A 17237-nucleotide genomic window follows, 5' to 3' on the forward strand; every position below is an offset into this window, starting at 1 on the left:
AGTTCTACCTACCAATTAAACTTTGGCATCTATGTAGAGATTACTGGATTCTAACCTTAGCTGTTGTGCACATAAAACTGTGTGTGTGTGTGTGTGTGTGTGCCTACTCTAAAGCATATATTCTGGAATTCAGGTGTCTGGTCTACAGTGGGAAGCGACTATGAGGAACCCATGTAACAAACATTGCATATACAGCAAACCTTTCAAAAATCTGAGGCTTACAGATTCACAACACCAAACGGGGAGAGGGAATAAGCTTCGCTCATTCTTAAATATTTCCCCTTCTGTGTGTATGTGTGCCTGAGAGAGATGTCGGGGTGGGAGTGTGTGTGTGTGTGAGAGAGAGAGAGAGAGCGAGAGCGAGAGCGAGAGAGAGACCATCGTCTACGAAACCACCGCATTGACCTCTCAGTCTGAGGTGGGAGGCGGAAGATTCCCCCCATCAGCTCAATGAAAGCTGCTGCCCTCCGTGATCATCTCCATTAGTCGCTTCCCTCTCGTGCGTCTTTCAGCACCATGGACAGCGGGCGAGGGAAGCCACCGAGGAGCCACCGTTAAACGCAGCCTTTCCCAGGAAGAGGAGAACGGGAGGAGGGGGGGCGAGTTGAAGTGCTGGAAGCGCAGTTAAGCTCCTTTCTCCCTCCCTACTTTTCAAGCAGGCTGAATGTTTAGGGAGGGCGCTCAACACGCAGTCCTGAGCAGCAGGGGCTGACGGAGCTGCCAGGTAGCAAAGAAGGAAGACGCCCGGGAAGCATCCGCTCTCCAACCACGGGGAGGGCTAGATCCGGACTCCATACACCCGAGAACCCCCAGCCTCTCCTTCTCCGTCGGAAGCCGATCTTGTCTCCCCCCCCCCCCCGCCTTGCCAGGAGAATGCTGGCAGCGGTGCAGCTGGGGCTCCAGCGCCCGATAGCCTTGTAAAAACCCTTTGCCCAGCCTTGCCTTGCGGGAACCGGCGTCTTCTTGGCATTACCCCGATGTGACCCCCCCTCCCTCTCGCTCTGGAATAATGGGGATCTTTTGGGCTTTTGTTGGATTCCTTTCCTTGTCGGTATTATACATTCAGCAAGGACTTTCTTCCCAAGGTAAGAGCTGCCTTGTTTGTGTGTGTGTGTGTGTGTGTGTGTGTGTGTTTGGCCAAAATTGCAGCCGGAGGGTCTGTGGTGGGCAGGACAGGGCGATCTTTGTGGAGGGGGCAAACCATGTGGAATGGAAACGTCGTGCTACCTTTTTGCCTTAGCCTTATTCTCGCCCCACTGGAGGGGAAAAAAAGTTCACCCGAAGTGAATATGAAACCGATCTCCTACCAACATGAGCATAACATAGCCCGGCTGAGTAGATGCAATGTTTGTGCGTGAGCGGGGGTGGGGTGGGGGGGGAAATAGCATGCCACTGTGTATCTTCCAACTCTTGTTTTCAAGATTCATACAGACACAGCGCCTGCGAAAAAGGGATGTGCTTGTCTGCTTTGAATAGTGCAGTGTTTTCATAGGGTTGTCCCCCCCCCCTCCCCAATTTTTTCAGGAGCCCTGAGGTCCGTATTCTTAAACCTTGCTTTTCGTCTGCAAGTATGTGTTTCTACAAAGCACACCCCCCATCACTCTGTCAAAGGCGCCTCTTGCATTCCAAGTAGTCCCTGCTCTGCAGAAGCCTTCGAGTTGCTGGAGACTTTGAGGGCTGCAGTGATCATTTCAGCACCATGGATAGATCGTATCCATGCCGAATGCTGCACCCACAACCGTGCAGTTCTTCGCGGCTTTGTTTGTTTTAACTCTGGAGAGAGGGCTGGCTGAGGTGGTGGTGGGGAAACAGACTGAGAATGCAGAAATATGATCTCTTTCCCTGCTGATGAGGTGAATAGATATCACTAGCAGCGACACAGTGCTGGTTGGGGAGCGGAAGGAGACGCTGTAGAAAACACACATGGAGACTGGTGGTGCTGGTGTATTTTCACGTATGCCTACTTGGAATTTAAGTACTTAAAAAGTAAAGGCAGCTTTTTTCTCATATAGCACTGCTATGAGTCCCGGGGCGTAACCTAGCACATATGCATGGGTTATTTTTGCAGTCTTTTCAGTCTACCCCCTATCAACCTGTAACGTCATAGAATTGAAAGAAGTGGGAAAACTGATAAATTCTACTCTTTCTGAAAACTGAAAGTGTTTCTTGTTAGTTATTATTGTTATTTCTATTATTATTATTTTGTCTATCCTGTCAGTGAGGGTTTCACACAGCTGATTGAATGGATCACATTCTTAAAGCCCCATATATGAGTAGAAAGTGGATCAAGAAGGTTGTGATGATTATGACTTCTACTAAGATATATGCTGGCATCCTGAAATGGACTGTCAACACGCATGTCTTCTACTATATGGAACTGGAAAGGGTAGCCATACTGAAGTGCCAGAGGCAAAGTATTTCTTGTTTGTGAATCTCCTAAACTTAAACATGATCAAGTCTTTTCTTGGCTTGACACTGCAAGCAAAACAAGAAAATGAAATTGAGAATAAATAATCACATGACAAGCTACTTCTTCAAAATATTAAGACATAATGCAACAAACAGGACCCCATTCGAGTAGTCTACAATATGTTTAATAATTAATATGGTATAATGTCATCCATAAAAATACAATAAATCATCTGAGCTGATTTTCCAAATGGTTCTGCCCTGGATCCCTAAGCTAGAATGCTGAAATACTGCCTTCCTAAGAATATTTGCATGTAATTATTTGCAACTTTGCAAACTCCAGTGAGATGCTGGTAAGGGTGTTCAATTTGTCCATTAGCAAAATAGGCTTACTAAACAATTTATACATGTTTGTAAGGGATAAAGGGGTGGAGGGGGAGGAAAGGGTCTGAGAAAAAAGAAAAAACATGGGGATGCAAAGAGGAATGAGAATTAGACTCAGAAAAAAGGAGGGGCAGGGAGAGGGAGACAGGGCTGCAGTCCTGTGCATACTTACTTGTGAGTAAGCTCCACTGAACTCAGACTTGGCTTAGAAAGCACCTGCCTAAGCCTATGCATATTTACTTGTAAATAAGCCCTGGTGCATTAAATGGAATTTACTCCCACGTAAGCAGGCATCAGATTGCAAGTGAAGGCAGATAAATTTAAGAGGGGGTGGGGGAGGAAAAAAGGAAAGAGAGGCGGTGGAAAATTGAGGGAGAGGAATCCCAATAAGATATGCTTTTCTTTTGCAGCCAAATTTACTGAATTCCCTCAAAATGTCACAACCACTGAGGGGCAGAATGTGGAGATGTCTTGTGCATTCCAGAGTGGCTCTGCCTCAGTGTACCTGGAAATCCAGTGGTGGTTTCTACGGGCAGCTGAGGACCAAGACCCTGGAACAGAGGTGAGGGCACTCAGGTATCAATTTGCTGCCCCTGAAATCCTATGCAAGTCAGCCACTCCCCAAAAGCAGAGAAAAAATGGGGACCAGGGGGACAAGGAAAGTCTTGCCCCCAAGGCTTAATATATCTTACAACAGTGGAAATCCATTGGGAAATAGCCACCACTAGGGGATAAAACCTTGAACCCTTCCAGTTGGTTTTTGGTAGTTGATAAATTCATATGCATGGATAATGCATTCTTTCTTTTCCTTTTCTCTTTTTTTTCTCATCGGTGACAAGGCACAGTATAGATATCATAGCAATGGATTGAATTTGCAACCCAGGCTGTTGCAAAGACTCCCCCCCCCCCCCAATAATAATTCTGCTTGCTATCATTCTATCCCTTCGGGGATTTTCATTGCCTCCTCCATTGTTTCAGACTGATAAACACATGGAGCGGAGATACTTACTAACACACTGCGGGAACCTATTGTAGACAGGATTTCTAGAAATCAAACAGGCCTCCTTTGACTCAGTTGTAGCAATTCTTCCTTATTTCCTATTTGGCAAGAAACAATCTCACTGGCTTCAGATGATGCTTGTTTTCATTCCTGAGGCAGTGGGGGAAATCTGCCTCATCTCTATCCTTCCATTTCCTTCCCGCCTGTCTCCTCCCCCAAAAGTTTTTATTTGAAGAATTCATTTGAAGTATCCAGACTGCTTTAGAATTCATACTAATTTTCTGTGGAAGGCAAGCAAACATATAAACCTGTTAATATGGCACCTCACTCTTCCGAGACTGCCTGCAATGATAGGCATTAAATACAGCCAAATGTGAAGAGATCATCCTCCATCCAAACTATATAGCACAGTGGCTAAATGTGACAGGAAGGAACACCATTTTGCCTATAGGTGGCAGGCTGAGCATGTGAGTGTTCTCCAAGGAAGAATCCATTTATTTAAGTAGTATTTCAACAGCAATTAGTCATCAGAAAACTCACAAGCTATGGGCAAGTTCAGTCTTACCCCATGGTCCTCAGACTGAAACAGATCAAGAAATGGGGAAACCCAAACATCAAAAATCCACACATAGCCTGTTCAGGTATCATGCCCATTTTAGATTGGTGATTGCTGTGTACCCCAAATGAACTCTGCATCTCACAAGTTCCCTGGTTAATCCATAAACATGAGCCTATTTTCTCCTTCCCAGTGAGCTGTTCCCACAATTTCAATGATTTCAAACATGTGATCAGCTTAACTTAGCCGCTTCCAGTGTGCCGAGAATTAGATAATTATCTTAATTGCCTTACAGGATGACAGATAATTCTCTGTGGCAGCTGATCTATGACATGAACTCATATATTCAGGGATATTTTAGTCACTGTTCTGATCACTGTTCCTCCTGCCCAAATTTACATCCCTCAAACACAGACATCTGCTTCCTCATGCAATGTTCCCCCCCCCTCCCTCTCTCACCCCAACACCCCCCGGTGTGGAGCTTTTACCTATGCAAGTAGGATTTTCATTTCTGCTATGGCTGCTGCTCTGATCTCTCAAGGCTCTCATTCTATTGGGAGAGCCTTCTTCAGAGGCTAGATCAGGCTTCCTCAACCTCGGCCCTCCAGATGTTTGGAGACTACAGTTCCCATCCATCCCTGACCACTGGTCCTGTGAGCTAGGGATCATGGGAGTTGTAGGCCAAAAACATCTGGAGAGTCGAGGTTGAGGACGCCTGGGCTAGACAGTCTGGTGGGTAGTCAAGGAAGACTTGAGCAGTGGCAGAGACCCGCCTCTCTTTTTATTTATTCATTTTACTATCTGCCCATCATGTTTCTCAACTGGTTAAATTATATAATGGAATTAATAATTTAAAATCTGATGAAAATGCAACCAGGCATCTTATTTGCATTGAAAACAGAGCCTTTGGGCAGAAATGTTCAGAGGAGAGGGAAATTGTCCGTTTCATATGAAATATTGTGCCACATTCTTTGTTTTTGTGAGAGTTCTAGCAATCAAAGCATCTAATTTGCATTAAATACTGAGGCTTTTGGAAGTAACCTTTTTGGCCTTGCTATGATCTAAAAATATATCAAAGGCTGGCGAAGGAAGGCTAACTGAATGTACTCAAGTATGGGATTGACAGAAAGTACAGGTCCTTCAGGATGTGGAGTTTCCATATGCTTGGTCTGAAAAACTCTGGGGTGGTTTAGCTCCCTTGCTCCGGAGCCTTCAGACCTTCTGAAAGCTTGCCTACATATTCTGGAACCTTACGGAACCACCTTTTACAGACAGTTGCTTACTTCTAACTAAACAGCCATTAGTGATGAGGCCTTGGATGTTTATAACAAAGCATTTTCTATTCAGATGCAGAATTGCTTTGGCATTCTGGGTTGCAGAAGAATTTAGGGACATGGCATCCAGTTTCTAATGCATTAGTGTTGTACGAGTTCAGCAAATTTACATCCTGAATCAATTAATTATGAACTGCAGCAGGCATCATGGAATCAGGCCATCCTGATTCCAACAATGACAAACCAGAGGCATCAGGGAAGTTCAAAAGCATAAAGGCAAAACCTTCCTTATTCTTTGTCATCACGACCTGATATTTAGCAGTACATGGCCTCTGAACATGGAGGTTCCACTTGACTATTAGCATTAACACCTGTTAGTCCATTCCTTTGGCTTAACTCCCCTTAAGTCAATGGCTACCACCACTTTTTGTGGCACATAGGCCAAAGAAACTGAAGGAGGTACGGTAGACACATTTTAAGCCATGTTCAATCACAGTACAATTAGGGACGCTCCTTCAATGAGTTCATTGGGAAACTACTAAGTACTTGCCTTTTTTTGTTGATATGATCTATCTCACAGCTGTGTAGCCAATTCAACTGCCTTTGAGTGAACATTTGTCTCCCACCAGTAAACCCTCCCGAACCAAACTATGCTTGAGCTCTGGTTGTGATAGCTTATTACCAAGCTGGACAGAAATTAGAGTGGGTCCAGGCAGAGACTGTGGGAAACCCCATGCAAGGAAAGGAAGGGAAAAAGTGATTTAACCTTTAATGCTGGAGGTTCCTCACCTGTAGTATGCAAAAACAGTTATCCATTCCCCCACAGGTGGAGAGAGATTTGGACAACGATGGAACAAAGATAAGCGTAAGTGGATTACAAAATATAGATTGTTGCTAGATATTCAACTACTTTCCATTTACTGTGCTGTCTTTCATTAGCCACCATCCAAAAATGCATGAGTCCTGGACTAGTGAATGGGATTTATTTTCTGCAGCTTTCCCCGTGCCTTTTGGGGCATGGGCATTATCAAAGCCTTTGGCACTCTTTTGCGCAGATGAGCTGGTTCACTTCCCTGGCCCTGCTGAGGCAGAATTTAAAGAACCTTTTAATTTGTTCAGGTCTTTAGAAGGGGCTAGGTTACTTTGAGGCCCTGTAGCTTTGTAAAAACTGCCGTTCTAATTGTTGGACATTGGGTTTTCATTATATTTTATGTTGTTAGCCATCCAAGGCTCCCTTTGGGAACGGAGACTAGGATAGGGGGAAAAAAAGGATAGAGAATGTATGCTCCTGTATACAGAAAACATTAATGGGTGTTGTTAGTCAAATTGTGGGTGGCCCTTGCCTCTACCAGAGCTGGAGGTTTTGTGGAGAGTCCAGGCAAATGAAGATGCCCTCCATTCAGGGTCCTGCCAGACATGCACAGGGGATATTATTGATCCTATTACATGCTGGAGACCTGCAAGTAATACCTAGGGCAGCTGTGGATGCCCCCAGAATTCAGTAGACCCTCCTGGCCATATACCTGGGGACATCACTAGCAGTGTGTTGGGATATAGAGGCTTCTGCATGGGCTTCCATGCTTACTGCTTCAGGTTGAGACTTCTCCACTTCTCAGACCATCTCCAAGTTTACAAGGGCATATCAGGGAGAATGCAGTGAGCACATAGGTGCCTATTTTTATTTTATTTACCTCTTCTGTCCCATAAGGAATTCTTTGCTTTCACACAGGTTCCAAAATGGGGTCAAAAGTTCAGTTTGACAATGTGCAGATCTAGAACCCTTACAGCATATGAACTAGTAAGAAAAGATAAAAGTAGTGTGCCTTTAAATCTGGTCATGTGATAGATCCTATTGTCCCCAACCCCCTCCAAGCATAGACACAGCGAAGAAGAAAAATCCTTGTGTGTGTGTGTGTTTAAAAAATGAATATGGGTACTTTAAAAGAAAATTGCTACAGAAAACAGCCTTTTTTGTTTTTGGAACCACACATCATACTTTCAATAACCTTAATGGAATTTTTGCCCAGCATGACAAAAAACAAGCCCTTCAGAATACTCTGTATTTCTTTAATCATTATTACCAAGAACTGAGGAACATGTAGGACCTAGATTTTCTTTCTTTCCCTCAATATTATTTTATTACTTAGCTGAAATGCAATTGAATAAATATAGGAAAGTGATTTTCAAAGTGCTACAATGCCATGGAACTATGCGGGAAACACACACAAAAAACCTTAATAATGGAGGGAGAGAGTAGATTCCAGATGTTCTTGTATTAATTGAAGCATACAGAACTTGAGACCCACCAAAACCTTTAAAACCCAGTAGACTCCAGATTGCCAAGCTTTTTATTAACCCTGACATCCCTATCCCCCACGCTTTGGACAATCTCATGCCTGCAAGTTTCTGTAGCACTGAGTTGAAATGCCTCTCCCCCCAAAATTTGCTGCAGTCTTCTTGGGTGGGAAAACGGGAAAATAGTGATTAAGATGAGGAGATCAAAAATTGGGCCTTTCCACCAGTGGCAACATTCCTCTCAGTGCCTGCCAGTCACCGTCATCCTTCCCCAACCCCACAGGATGATGTTATATGATTGTAAGTGTTCTTAGAAAGAGAGTGTAAACATGGAACTGTTGGCACTACAAAAAAAGGTGAGCCAGAGGAGGGGGGGTTTCCTCTTGTCTACTGACCTTCCAACCCTCCTTCCAGCCCCACATTCTCCACTAAGAACTTTTGGCCCAGCTTTATTTGGGGGGTGTTTTTTGCTTAGTCACATTAGCTTTTAACATCTATACTACTTGTTTGCTTTCAGTATGACTCACAGCAGCAATTAAAGCAATTAAAACCAGAAACAAAATGTTTAAGGATGGGGATATTGGAGATGTGCAATATCCCTACCCCTCACCCCAGGAAAAATAATGCACTCAAAGCTCCTTTCACATCCTTAAAATTCTTTGCATACTCATCCTGAGTTCTCCTGACCAAAAGGACAAAATGTCACTTTAGGCAAGGGAAATTCAGTAGCTGTTCTGATCCCATATTCCACCAACTTGGTCCAATGACAGATGATGAACAGACAACTGTGTAGTGCTGTTGAAGGGCAGGCGACTCCTCTGGCACACTGGAAATTAGATCCTGCATTAAACATTGATTGAGCTTTTGGACCAGTCTGGTAAAGTTAGTTGTAACTAAGACTGCAGTTCTAGGCAGGCTGGCCTGAGTGTAAGTCCCATACCAGACCCTCCAAGTGTCCCTATTTTCCAGGGACGTCCCTGATTTAGAAATGCCTGATTTAGAAAAGGTTTCTGATTTAATCCTGGAATGTCCCACTTATCCTTAGAATGTCCCTATTTTCATTGGATAAATGTTGGAGGGTATGGAGTTGTCTGACCCCTGAGCCATCTGAAGGCAATCCTGTATAGGGATGGTTTTATATATGTTGGAAGTAGCCCAGACTGGCTGTGGCAACCCAGTAAGATGTGTGGGGTATAAATAGTAAAATTATCATTATGGAATGGGACATCCCAATTTTCATCAAAGAAATGTTGGAGGGTATGCCATAGGATATTGTGGGATTTAACTCCAAGAAAGAACACCTTGGTTAGGCCAGGGGTCAGCAAACTTTTTCAGCAGGGGGCCAGTCCACTGTCCCTCAGACTTTGTGGGGGGCTGGATTGTATTTTGAAAAAAATAATGAATTCCTATGCCCCACAAATAACCCAGAGATGCATTTTAAATAAAAGCACATATTCTACTCATGTAAAAACACCAGACAGGCCCCACAAATAACCCAGAGATGCATTTTAAATAAAAGCACTCATTCTACTCATGTGAAAACACACTGATTCCTGGACTGTCCTCAGGCTGGATTTAGAAGGCGATTGGGCCGGATTCGGCCCCTGGGCCTTAGTTTGCCTACCCATGGGTTAGGCCTACTGCTCCCACAGAGATCAATGGAAGAAGGCAGTTGTGTATAACTTAACTATCACTGCTATCAATGGGAACTAGGACCAGATGTGAGAGGAGGGAGCTGTGAGATGGAGTCATCCCTCCCAACCCAAATAAACCCCCTAAGATCAGCCTGTGGGGATCAGATCAAGACTTGGGCGCTGGTGGTAGGTGATGCTCACTCCCCACCCCCCAGTGTCATTTTCTTAATAAAAATTACCTCCCAAATTATCATTTGCCTGTGGCACACTTGGTAGCTTCAGGAGAACAGTTTTGGTCAGGAAGATGGTCAGAAGGAATACTAACCCCCCTCCCAGCAGCGTAGTTCCAATCAGATCCCTGTCCCTTGCTACACCAGTTGCAGTTGCTATCTTTAAAGAAAGGATATTGGTGGAATAAAGCAGGTGTGCTGGACCCCAGGCTTGAGGGCCAATCTTGCTCCTCTTGGCCTCTTTATCTGACATTCAAAATTCTCCCCACGCTTCACCTATTTTCCCCAGGCAACATGCCATTGCTGGTCCCGCTTCACCCGGCAAGAGTGCAAGCTCTGGCAATGCCTCTCTTTTTTCTTTACCTGGACGGAGGGCAGAAAGGTTTGTGAGAGCATTTCTAGAAGCCAGCCTACAGTGCAAAGGTAAAATTTGCACACATTTGCCTACCCAGAAGAGAATGTGGCCCTTGAACATCTGGTTTCAAGGCTAAGTGAGCCAATTTAGCCCTCTAATTAAAAGCAGGCTTAGTAGAAGGAGGAGACAAATGAATGTTTGAAAGAAGCTCTCTGGAAAAACGTTGATTTATTTTAAAAGCCATTAATTAGAAGCATAGAGTTTAGAGGGTAAGAAGGATAGAGGGAAAGAATATAAGAGCAAGAGGTGAATGAATGCTATGCTATCAAAATAAAACTATAAATAAAGCCCTATTATCTATATAGATTTTGCTGGTCCAACGCCTTTATGGAGAGTTAAGTTCTTTGTCTTCCCAAATTCCACATAGCTAGATATCATTGAGCATTGACATTCCTCCCAGAGTAGGTGGGGAACTTTCATCCCATGGCACCATCCTACCTGGCCTGGAGCACACAGTTTCTGCACTGTTTTTGCACTGCAATTAGGCTTCAAAAAAGCTGCAGTGTGTGTGAAGGGAAGCTTTAGAAAAGCCTGATTGTTGCATGGGGGCCCCTTTCCGGACTTAAAAAATGCTAAGATGGAAGGGAGAAAGAGAAAAGCAGAGAGAGGGAGATGAGGTGGGAGGGAGAAAAAGAGTGAGAGAGAGCACATTGATGGAATAGTGTGAATGGGCATGCATTTGTATGGATGAGTGAGGTGGTCCAGTCCACCATTCGCATGCAGTCCCCAATAGGTCTTCCTCACCCCTGGCTCAGAAGTTAAGAGTTCTGGATTGTGAAGTCCAAATCAATGCTATAACTAGACATGCCTGGAAATGGATATATGACATATTGAACAAAATAATCTTTGTGAGATTAAGACTGGTTTTGGACATTTAAGGGTCCTTTTGCTCAAATGCAGAGTTGTCATAGCTCATAATAGCTCCTCCTGCTGGGAAGCTATTGTGCAAAATGCCTCTCAAAGGTCACTATCCAATCAGTGATAGTTAACAGAATGATATATATGTATAATTTCTCTCATTGCACCTGGCTCACCCCTGGCTCAGAAGTTAAGAGTTCTGGATTGTGAAGTCCAAATCAATGCTATAACTAGACATGCCTGGAAATGGATATATGACATATTGAACAAAATAATCTTTGTGAGATTAAGACTGGTTTTGGACATTTAAGGGTCCTTTTGCTCAAATGCAGAGTTGTCATAGCTCATAATAGCTCCTCCTGCTGGGAAGCTATTGTGCAAAATGCCTCTCAAAGGTCACTATCCAATCAGTGATAGTTAACAGAATGATATATATGTATAATTTCTCTCATTGCACCTGGCCATTTTCAATGGCTGAATGTGATGTAGAGTCCTAGCCGGCAAGTATAGAGCAAATGAGAAATTGCAGTGGCACCATTCTGTCCTGCCTGCTGCCCACATTCAGTCTGCAGTTGATTTTTGACACGTCAGCCACTATTTTAACAACTTACCTAATCACTGCATGACCTTTAGTGCCTGTTTGGCCCCCTCCCTGTCCAGTTTGTGTCTGGGTCAGATGCTCTTAGTGTTCTTTTTTTAGATACAATATTGCTTAGCATCTTGCTTTAATTATGAACCCACTAGGTGGTCTTGGCCAAAGCCATCATCTCACATCACAAAACTCATCCCGCCATCTGCAATGGGGGAATAATAAGGATGCCAGTCTACTTTACACAGAACTGATAAAAGAATTTGGAAAGACAAAAAATGTGAAGGCCTTTGTACACCGAAGAAAATGTTATATCAATACTAAATATTTTTATATTGTCAGAAAGGTTTATATATTTATCCTGCATTTATTTTATATACCCCCCCACCTCAAGGCAGTTTACAACACATTCAGAAAATATCAACACTACCCTATAAAGACAACCAACAAACTCACACCTATTTGTAGACAGTGGGGGAGGGAGGCTGCCAAATATTTTTGTGGGTGAATTCTTAGAACTATCTGTTTTTTAGAAATGCTGTTTCACTTAATGTTGAATTAAACAATCTATTTTAATGGATGAAGGAAGCAATGCGATAAGAGAGGACTGGGAAGTGTTGGGGGCACACCTTAATGATGTTAAAATAACATTAAATACTAATAGATCTAGAGTTGCACCCAGCATGCATGGATGGTGAAACGGGAGGGACCATTTTTCCAATTATTCTCCTGGGGAGGAGAGGTACGTGAGGTATCTAGAGGTACTTAAAAAAAAAAAAAACACCCCAGAAAATAGAATTTCCTCCCCTGCAGAATAGTTACTCACCTCCAACACATGCAGAACCCCAAAACCCTTAGTCCTCTGGGCAATGGGTGGGGGGCAGAATTTGCTTTCTCTTCAGTTCTACAGTCTTGGGGCAATTGGAAGCCAGAGTAGAATTGTTTCTGATAGATAGAAGGGAATCACCATTCCTGCAGCTGCTCCTTCTCTAGATGATGGTTGGAACACCTGCTGGTGGCAATGTCTGATGTGATATGTTGTTTCTGGAAATTTTGCAGACAGTGAAAGTACAAGGGAACGACATCTCCCACAAACTGCAGATCTCCAAAGTCAGGAAAAAGGATGAAGGGTTGTATGAGTGCAGAGTGATTGACGCCAATTATGGAGACCTCCAGGAATACAAAGTCCAGGCCTATCTCAAGGTCAATGCAAACAGCCACACCCGACGAATGCAGGCCTTTGAAGCTTCCCCAATGTGGCTACAGGATAAACCTCGTAAAAACATCTCAGCAGCCATCCCTAGTAGCATCCATAACTCTGCCAGCCAACGTATGCGCCCCACCTCCAGCCCTCCAGCAGATGCCAAAATCCCCAAACAAAGCCCACAATCAGGTATGCGTAACTATTTTGAGCACTTGAAGGATTTTGTTGCTAATGACTTTGCAGCGTGTGATTTTTAAAAAAAATAAAAAGGAGGAGGGAAAGGCTGTTTACTGGACAAAAACATGATATGCACTTTCTTACACCTGAAGCACAGTTAGGAAAACACATTGTACAAAAATCCAGACTTTTGTACTCCTGACAAAAAGTGCCCTTATGTTTTCACCAGGACTACACAGCTTGTTATCCACCAAGTTAGATGCACGTAGCCCATGAGCCATGTATGTATGGATGCCTTTGGGGGATTGCAAAAAGTAGGACAGAAAGGAGGGATTGTCAAGTGCCTAGCAGGCCTCAATGCATGGCTTGATCACTCACAAATTATGTAGGTTTAATTCAAAGAAATTGCAAGGTAGCACATCTCAGTGACCTAAGCAAAGTTTTTAATAGAGAATATAAATAAATATCAAGGCCCAAAGCACGAGGAGTTTTATTCAAAGGTGCTATAAAACGTTACTATTATTCCTCCCACCACCTTTCTTTTCTTTTCTTTGTCTTAGTTTCCTTGGTGTCTCTATAGTACTAAGCTGCACATTGTGTGACTCACTAAATTGCAATCCGCCAGCTATGTGCTGTGTCCTGCCTACTGCTTGGCCACTCTCCTTGTTTTTGAAGTCTCGTGCAGGCAACAAAGCCAAGGAGGTTTAGTCCTGGTGGACCATCACACATGGCTGGGGGGCTGCATTTGTCATAGTGGTCTATAAGTAGGGGTGGTTTTCTCTAAATACTTGCTTATTGATAGTAAACAAGCATTTAGAGATAAAATGTGTCTAGATATCAAATGAACATCAAATGGAGAAAGAGAGAGAGAGGGAAACCGTAAAGACATTTATATTTTGGGATGCAGCACTCTTCCAAATATAAATATCAATTCCCTCGTCACCTTTGGATGTAATTCCTCAGTTTTGGAAATTGGATTAATGTGGACATCCTGTCTGCTTACCTGCATGAAACCACTAGGTAAGCCAGTCTTGTGTCATTCTGCCAAATGGCGAGGAGAATTTGACCACTCCAAAGTTCCCCCAGATTTCTGACTGGGTGTGGAAGTGTGGAGAGTTGGGGTAGCTTTACGACTAAGAGACTGAGTGATGAATCATGATGCCTTTGGCATGAGTAGGCTAGGAGGCCTTTTTAAGTAGGCTACTGGGAATAATAATATTGACCCATCTTACACAATTGTTATAAGTACAGTAAGATGATAGAGATAACTAACAATGACAACAGTAGCACTGATCACAGCAATGCCTCATTTGTAGGCATATGGGAACTGAAATGTGGATTTCCATAGTGTTGAATGAACAGACAAGACGTGAATGTACACGGCAGTACATTTGCTGGTGTGCTGCCCTGCGGTCAGATGGAATTTAAGAGGAAACCTAGCAACAGAAGGGGGAAATATAAAAAGACTCTGCTGTGGATTGATGAAAACAAGCATTTTTCCTCTCTCTCCAACACTGTAAAACACCCCAGCGGCAATACATGTTCTGATAAGACAAATGTGCAAGTTAAATATTATTTTGGTTATTTTCTCCAAGCAGATCAAATTCAATATGGTGCTGAGGACTATGTCTTGCTTTAAGGACATGTATGATTCTATGAATGCCTACAAATGCCTTAAATGTCTCGTTGATACAAGGCTACATTGCAGAAACACCACTTTTATATACTCATATTCTGTGCTCCCACTGGCGGTGACAAGTTGAAAGGACACTGCTAGAGACTTTGGTTTCCATTTGACAAAAGAGCACCGAGGGCTTATGGTGTAATCAAATATAGACAGATCTATATCTCACTGTTTGCAACTATTGGTGTGACTCATCTATAAGAATGAGGTGACTCATCTATAAGAATTATTTTGAACAAGCGAAATTAAATACTTTGATTTGCCAACATTTTCCTGCAACTCAGGAAAGAGTGTTAGATGGTGGTTATTCAGCAAACATCCTCCAATATTCACAGCTGGGCAATAGTTTTATTGTGACACCAAACAGAGCAACATAGATAGAAACTGCGGGCCTCTAAATGTAAATAGTTGCAGCAATAATAATAAAGCAGAAGGAAGTGGAAAGCAAGAGAAGAGACAAGGAAATAGTAAATGGCAGCATCTTGAACCCCCTTAGAAGCAGGTGGGTTATGATCATAGTCAAGGTCTTTGTTGCCATTCATAGAGTGGGTCATGTAGAAGCTTTGCATGTTGTATCGACAAATGATTAAGGGTTATTTCCCCTTGAAGCATGTGGCTTGGTGTTGTTTTTTTACTGGCTCAGCTTAAACTGACAGGTTTCAAAGTGATTCACTGTTGCGTGTAAGCTTTCTCAGCAGCATTGTGGTCTAGACAGAGGGGTTTGGTCCGTGAGGATCTGACATGTGGATGGTGACGCATTGCAGTAGATCATTTAACTCACTGATCTTTTGGTTCCTCCTCAAGCACATGAAGTTGTGACGCTCCTCGCTGAAGGGGAGTATTTGTGAAACTCAGCATCGTCCAGGCAGGTCTCAAGCATTATCACTCTAGAGCAAATTTCAGAGTTCCATCTGGCATTTCCTGCCAACACATCTAACAAATGCAGCTCTAAAAATACAGAAATGGAACACAAAATTCATGTAAATGAACTTTCTCGTTTTATTCATAATATCGGAAAGAATTGTCTTGAATTTTGAGTGAACAAAAAATGAGGCAACTGTGGAAGATCTTGCTCTGAACTTGAAGGGAACTGAGAACTATGATCAGCGTAGGGTGGACCAGATCTTGGTCTTCTGAGGGCCAATTTTGACACATGGGCAGGACCACCCACCTGTCAGTCATTTGATGTGACAATGATGTCAGATGATTGGTATGGGGGTGGTATCACCCACCTACCAGAGTTGACCTACAGGGCAGGCAGAGAGGTTTGCTTTGCCAGCCTGTTCTTTACTGGAAATGTGCTGTTGAAGAGGCACCCAGCAAGACTGAACTTTCCGTTCATCAGTCGATGAACAGAGGGTTCAGTCTTGTTCTCTGCAGGGGTCTACTGGCAAAGCAGGACCCAGCAGGATTGAACCCCACCCATCAGCTGATGTCACTTAGTGAGATCAGATGATTGACAGGTGGGCGTGGTTTTGGGAGATGGTGCACCAAGATTTGCCTACAGACTGGAGGTTTCCAATCCCTGAAGGAGAGATTAACAATTAGTAGTAGGGGAGATTTCTCCCTCCCGTTTCATAAATATTCAATCATAATTCTTTGCACTTTTCCAGATTAAAGCTTGTTTCATCAGGAATTTTTATTCTTTACCTGACACTAACTTTTAGATTCCCCCTTTCCCTTAGCTTTTATTTAGGAGAACTATTCAGTTGTGTAGTATTTTGAGTTGTGGGCCTTGTATCCCTGTTGCAGAAAGAGGCAGAATATACATAATAATTCATTTCTACAAATAGTTATCCTACTGTGAACTACAAAATGCTTTGCTTGGGTGTTGGGCAGAGGGGGCTAAAATACAGGGCTGCACTGAATATATTTTAGCTTAAGAAGTTTTTTAAAGAAAAGATTTGGTGGAAAATATTTATGAAAAGCCGAGTAGTTTTCACCCAGCTTTAATAAAATGTAGCATCTGCTCTTGAATGAAGTTAAAACATCACAAAGTATTTTTCATTCTAAAGGAAAACCTAATCCAAATGGGCAGGCTGTTCAGAGTTACCACCTCTTCTATTTTATTTAGCTAGATTACAGCAAATGGAGTTGGCCAACACACCATAGGGCCTTACTAAACATACAACAACAAAAAATTCCTTCCGGTAGCACCTTAAAGACCAACTAAGTTAGTTCTTGGTATGAGCTTTCGTGTGAATGCACACTTCTTCAGATACCTGAAGAAGTGTGTCTGATATCTTCAAATATCTGAAGAAGTGTGCATGCACACGAAAGCTCATACCAAGAACTAACTTAGTTGGTCTTTAAGGTGCTACTGGAAGGAATTTTGTTTTGTTTTGACTATGGCAGACCAACACGGCTACCTATCTGTAACTAAACATACAACAGTCATTCTGCACAGTTTGTCCCCAGTATCTGGTAGTCAGGTATGATGCTACCGTAAATGGAGGGTCCATACGACTACAATGACTACTACCATAGCTGTCAACTTTCCCCTTTTTTAAAGGGAATTTCCCTTATTC

The 17237-nt window shown here is 43.1% G+C and overlaps 1 protein-coding gene across 3 annotated transcripts in view; it reads left to right on the forward strand.

The window, feature by feature from the left end:
• The first annotated feature begins 346 nt into the window (after window positions 1-346).
• Window positions 347-17237, forward strand: part of VSTM2A (V-set and transmembrane domain containing 2A) — a 43215-nt gene continuing 26324 nt past the window's right edge. Inside the window, exons 1-4 of one of the 3 annotated variants that reach the window (XM_081884450.1) lie at window positions 347-1085; window positions 3204-3355; window positions 6450-6488; window positions 12704-13037. In XM_081884450.1, the coding sequence (XP_081740576.1) occupies window positions 1010-1085; window positions 3204-3355; window positions 6450-6488; window positions 12704-13037 (601 nt within the window). In that variant the 5' untranslated portion in view covers window positions 347-1009. The remainder of the gene's footprint in view (window positions 1086-3203; window positions 3356-6449; window positions 6489-12703; window positions 13038-17237) is intronic. The other 2 variants (XM_081884449.1, XM_081884448.1) reach the window with 2 other exon arrangements.

This window comes from Podarcis melisellensis (assembly GCF_964234715.1).
Source record: "Podarcis melisellensis genome assembly, chromosome: 13".
Taxonomy (NCBI): domain Eukaryota; kingdom Metazoa; phylum Chordata; class Lepidosauria; order Squamata; family Lacertidae; genus Podarcis; species Podarcis melisellensis.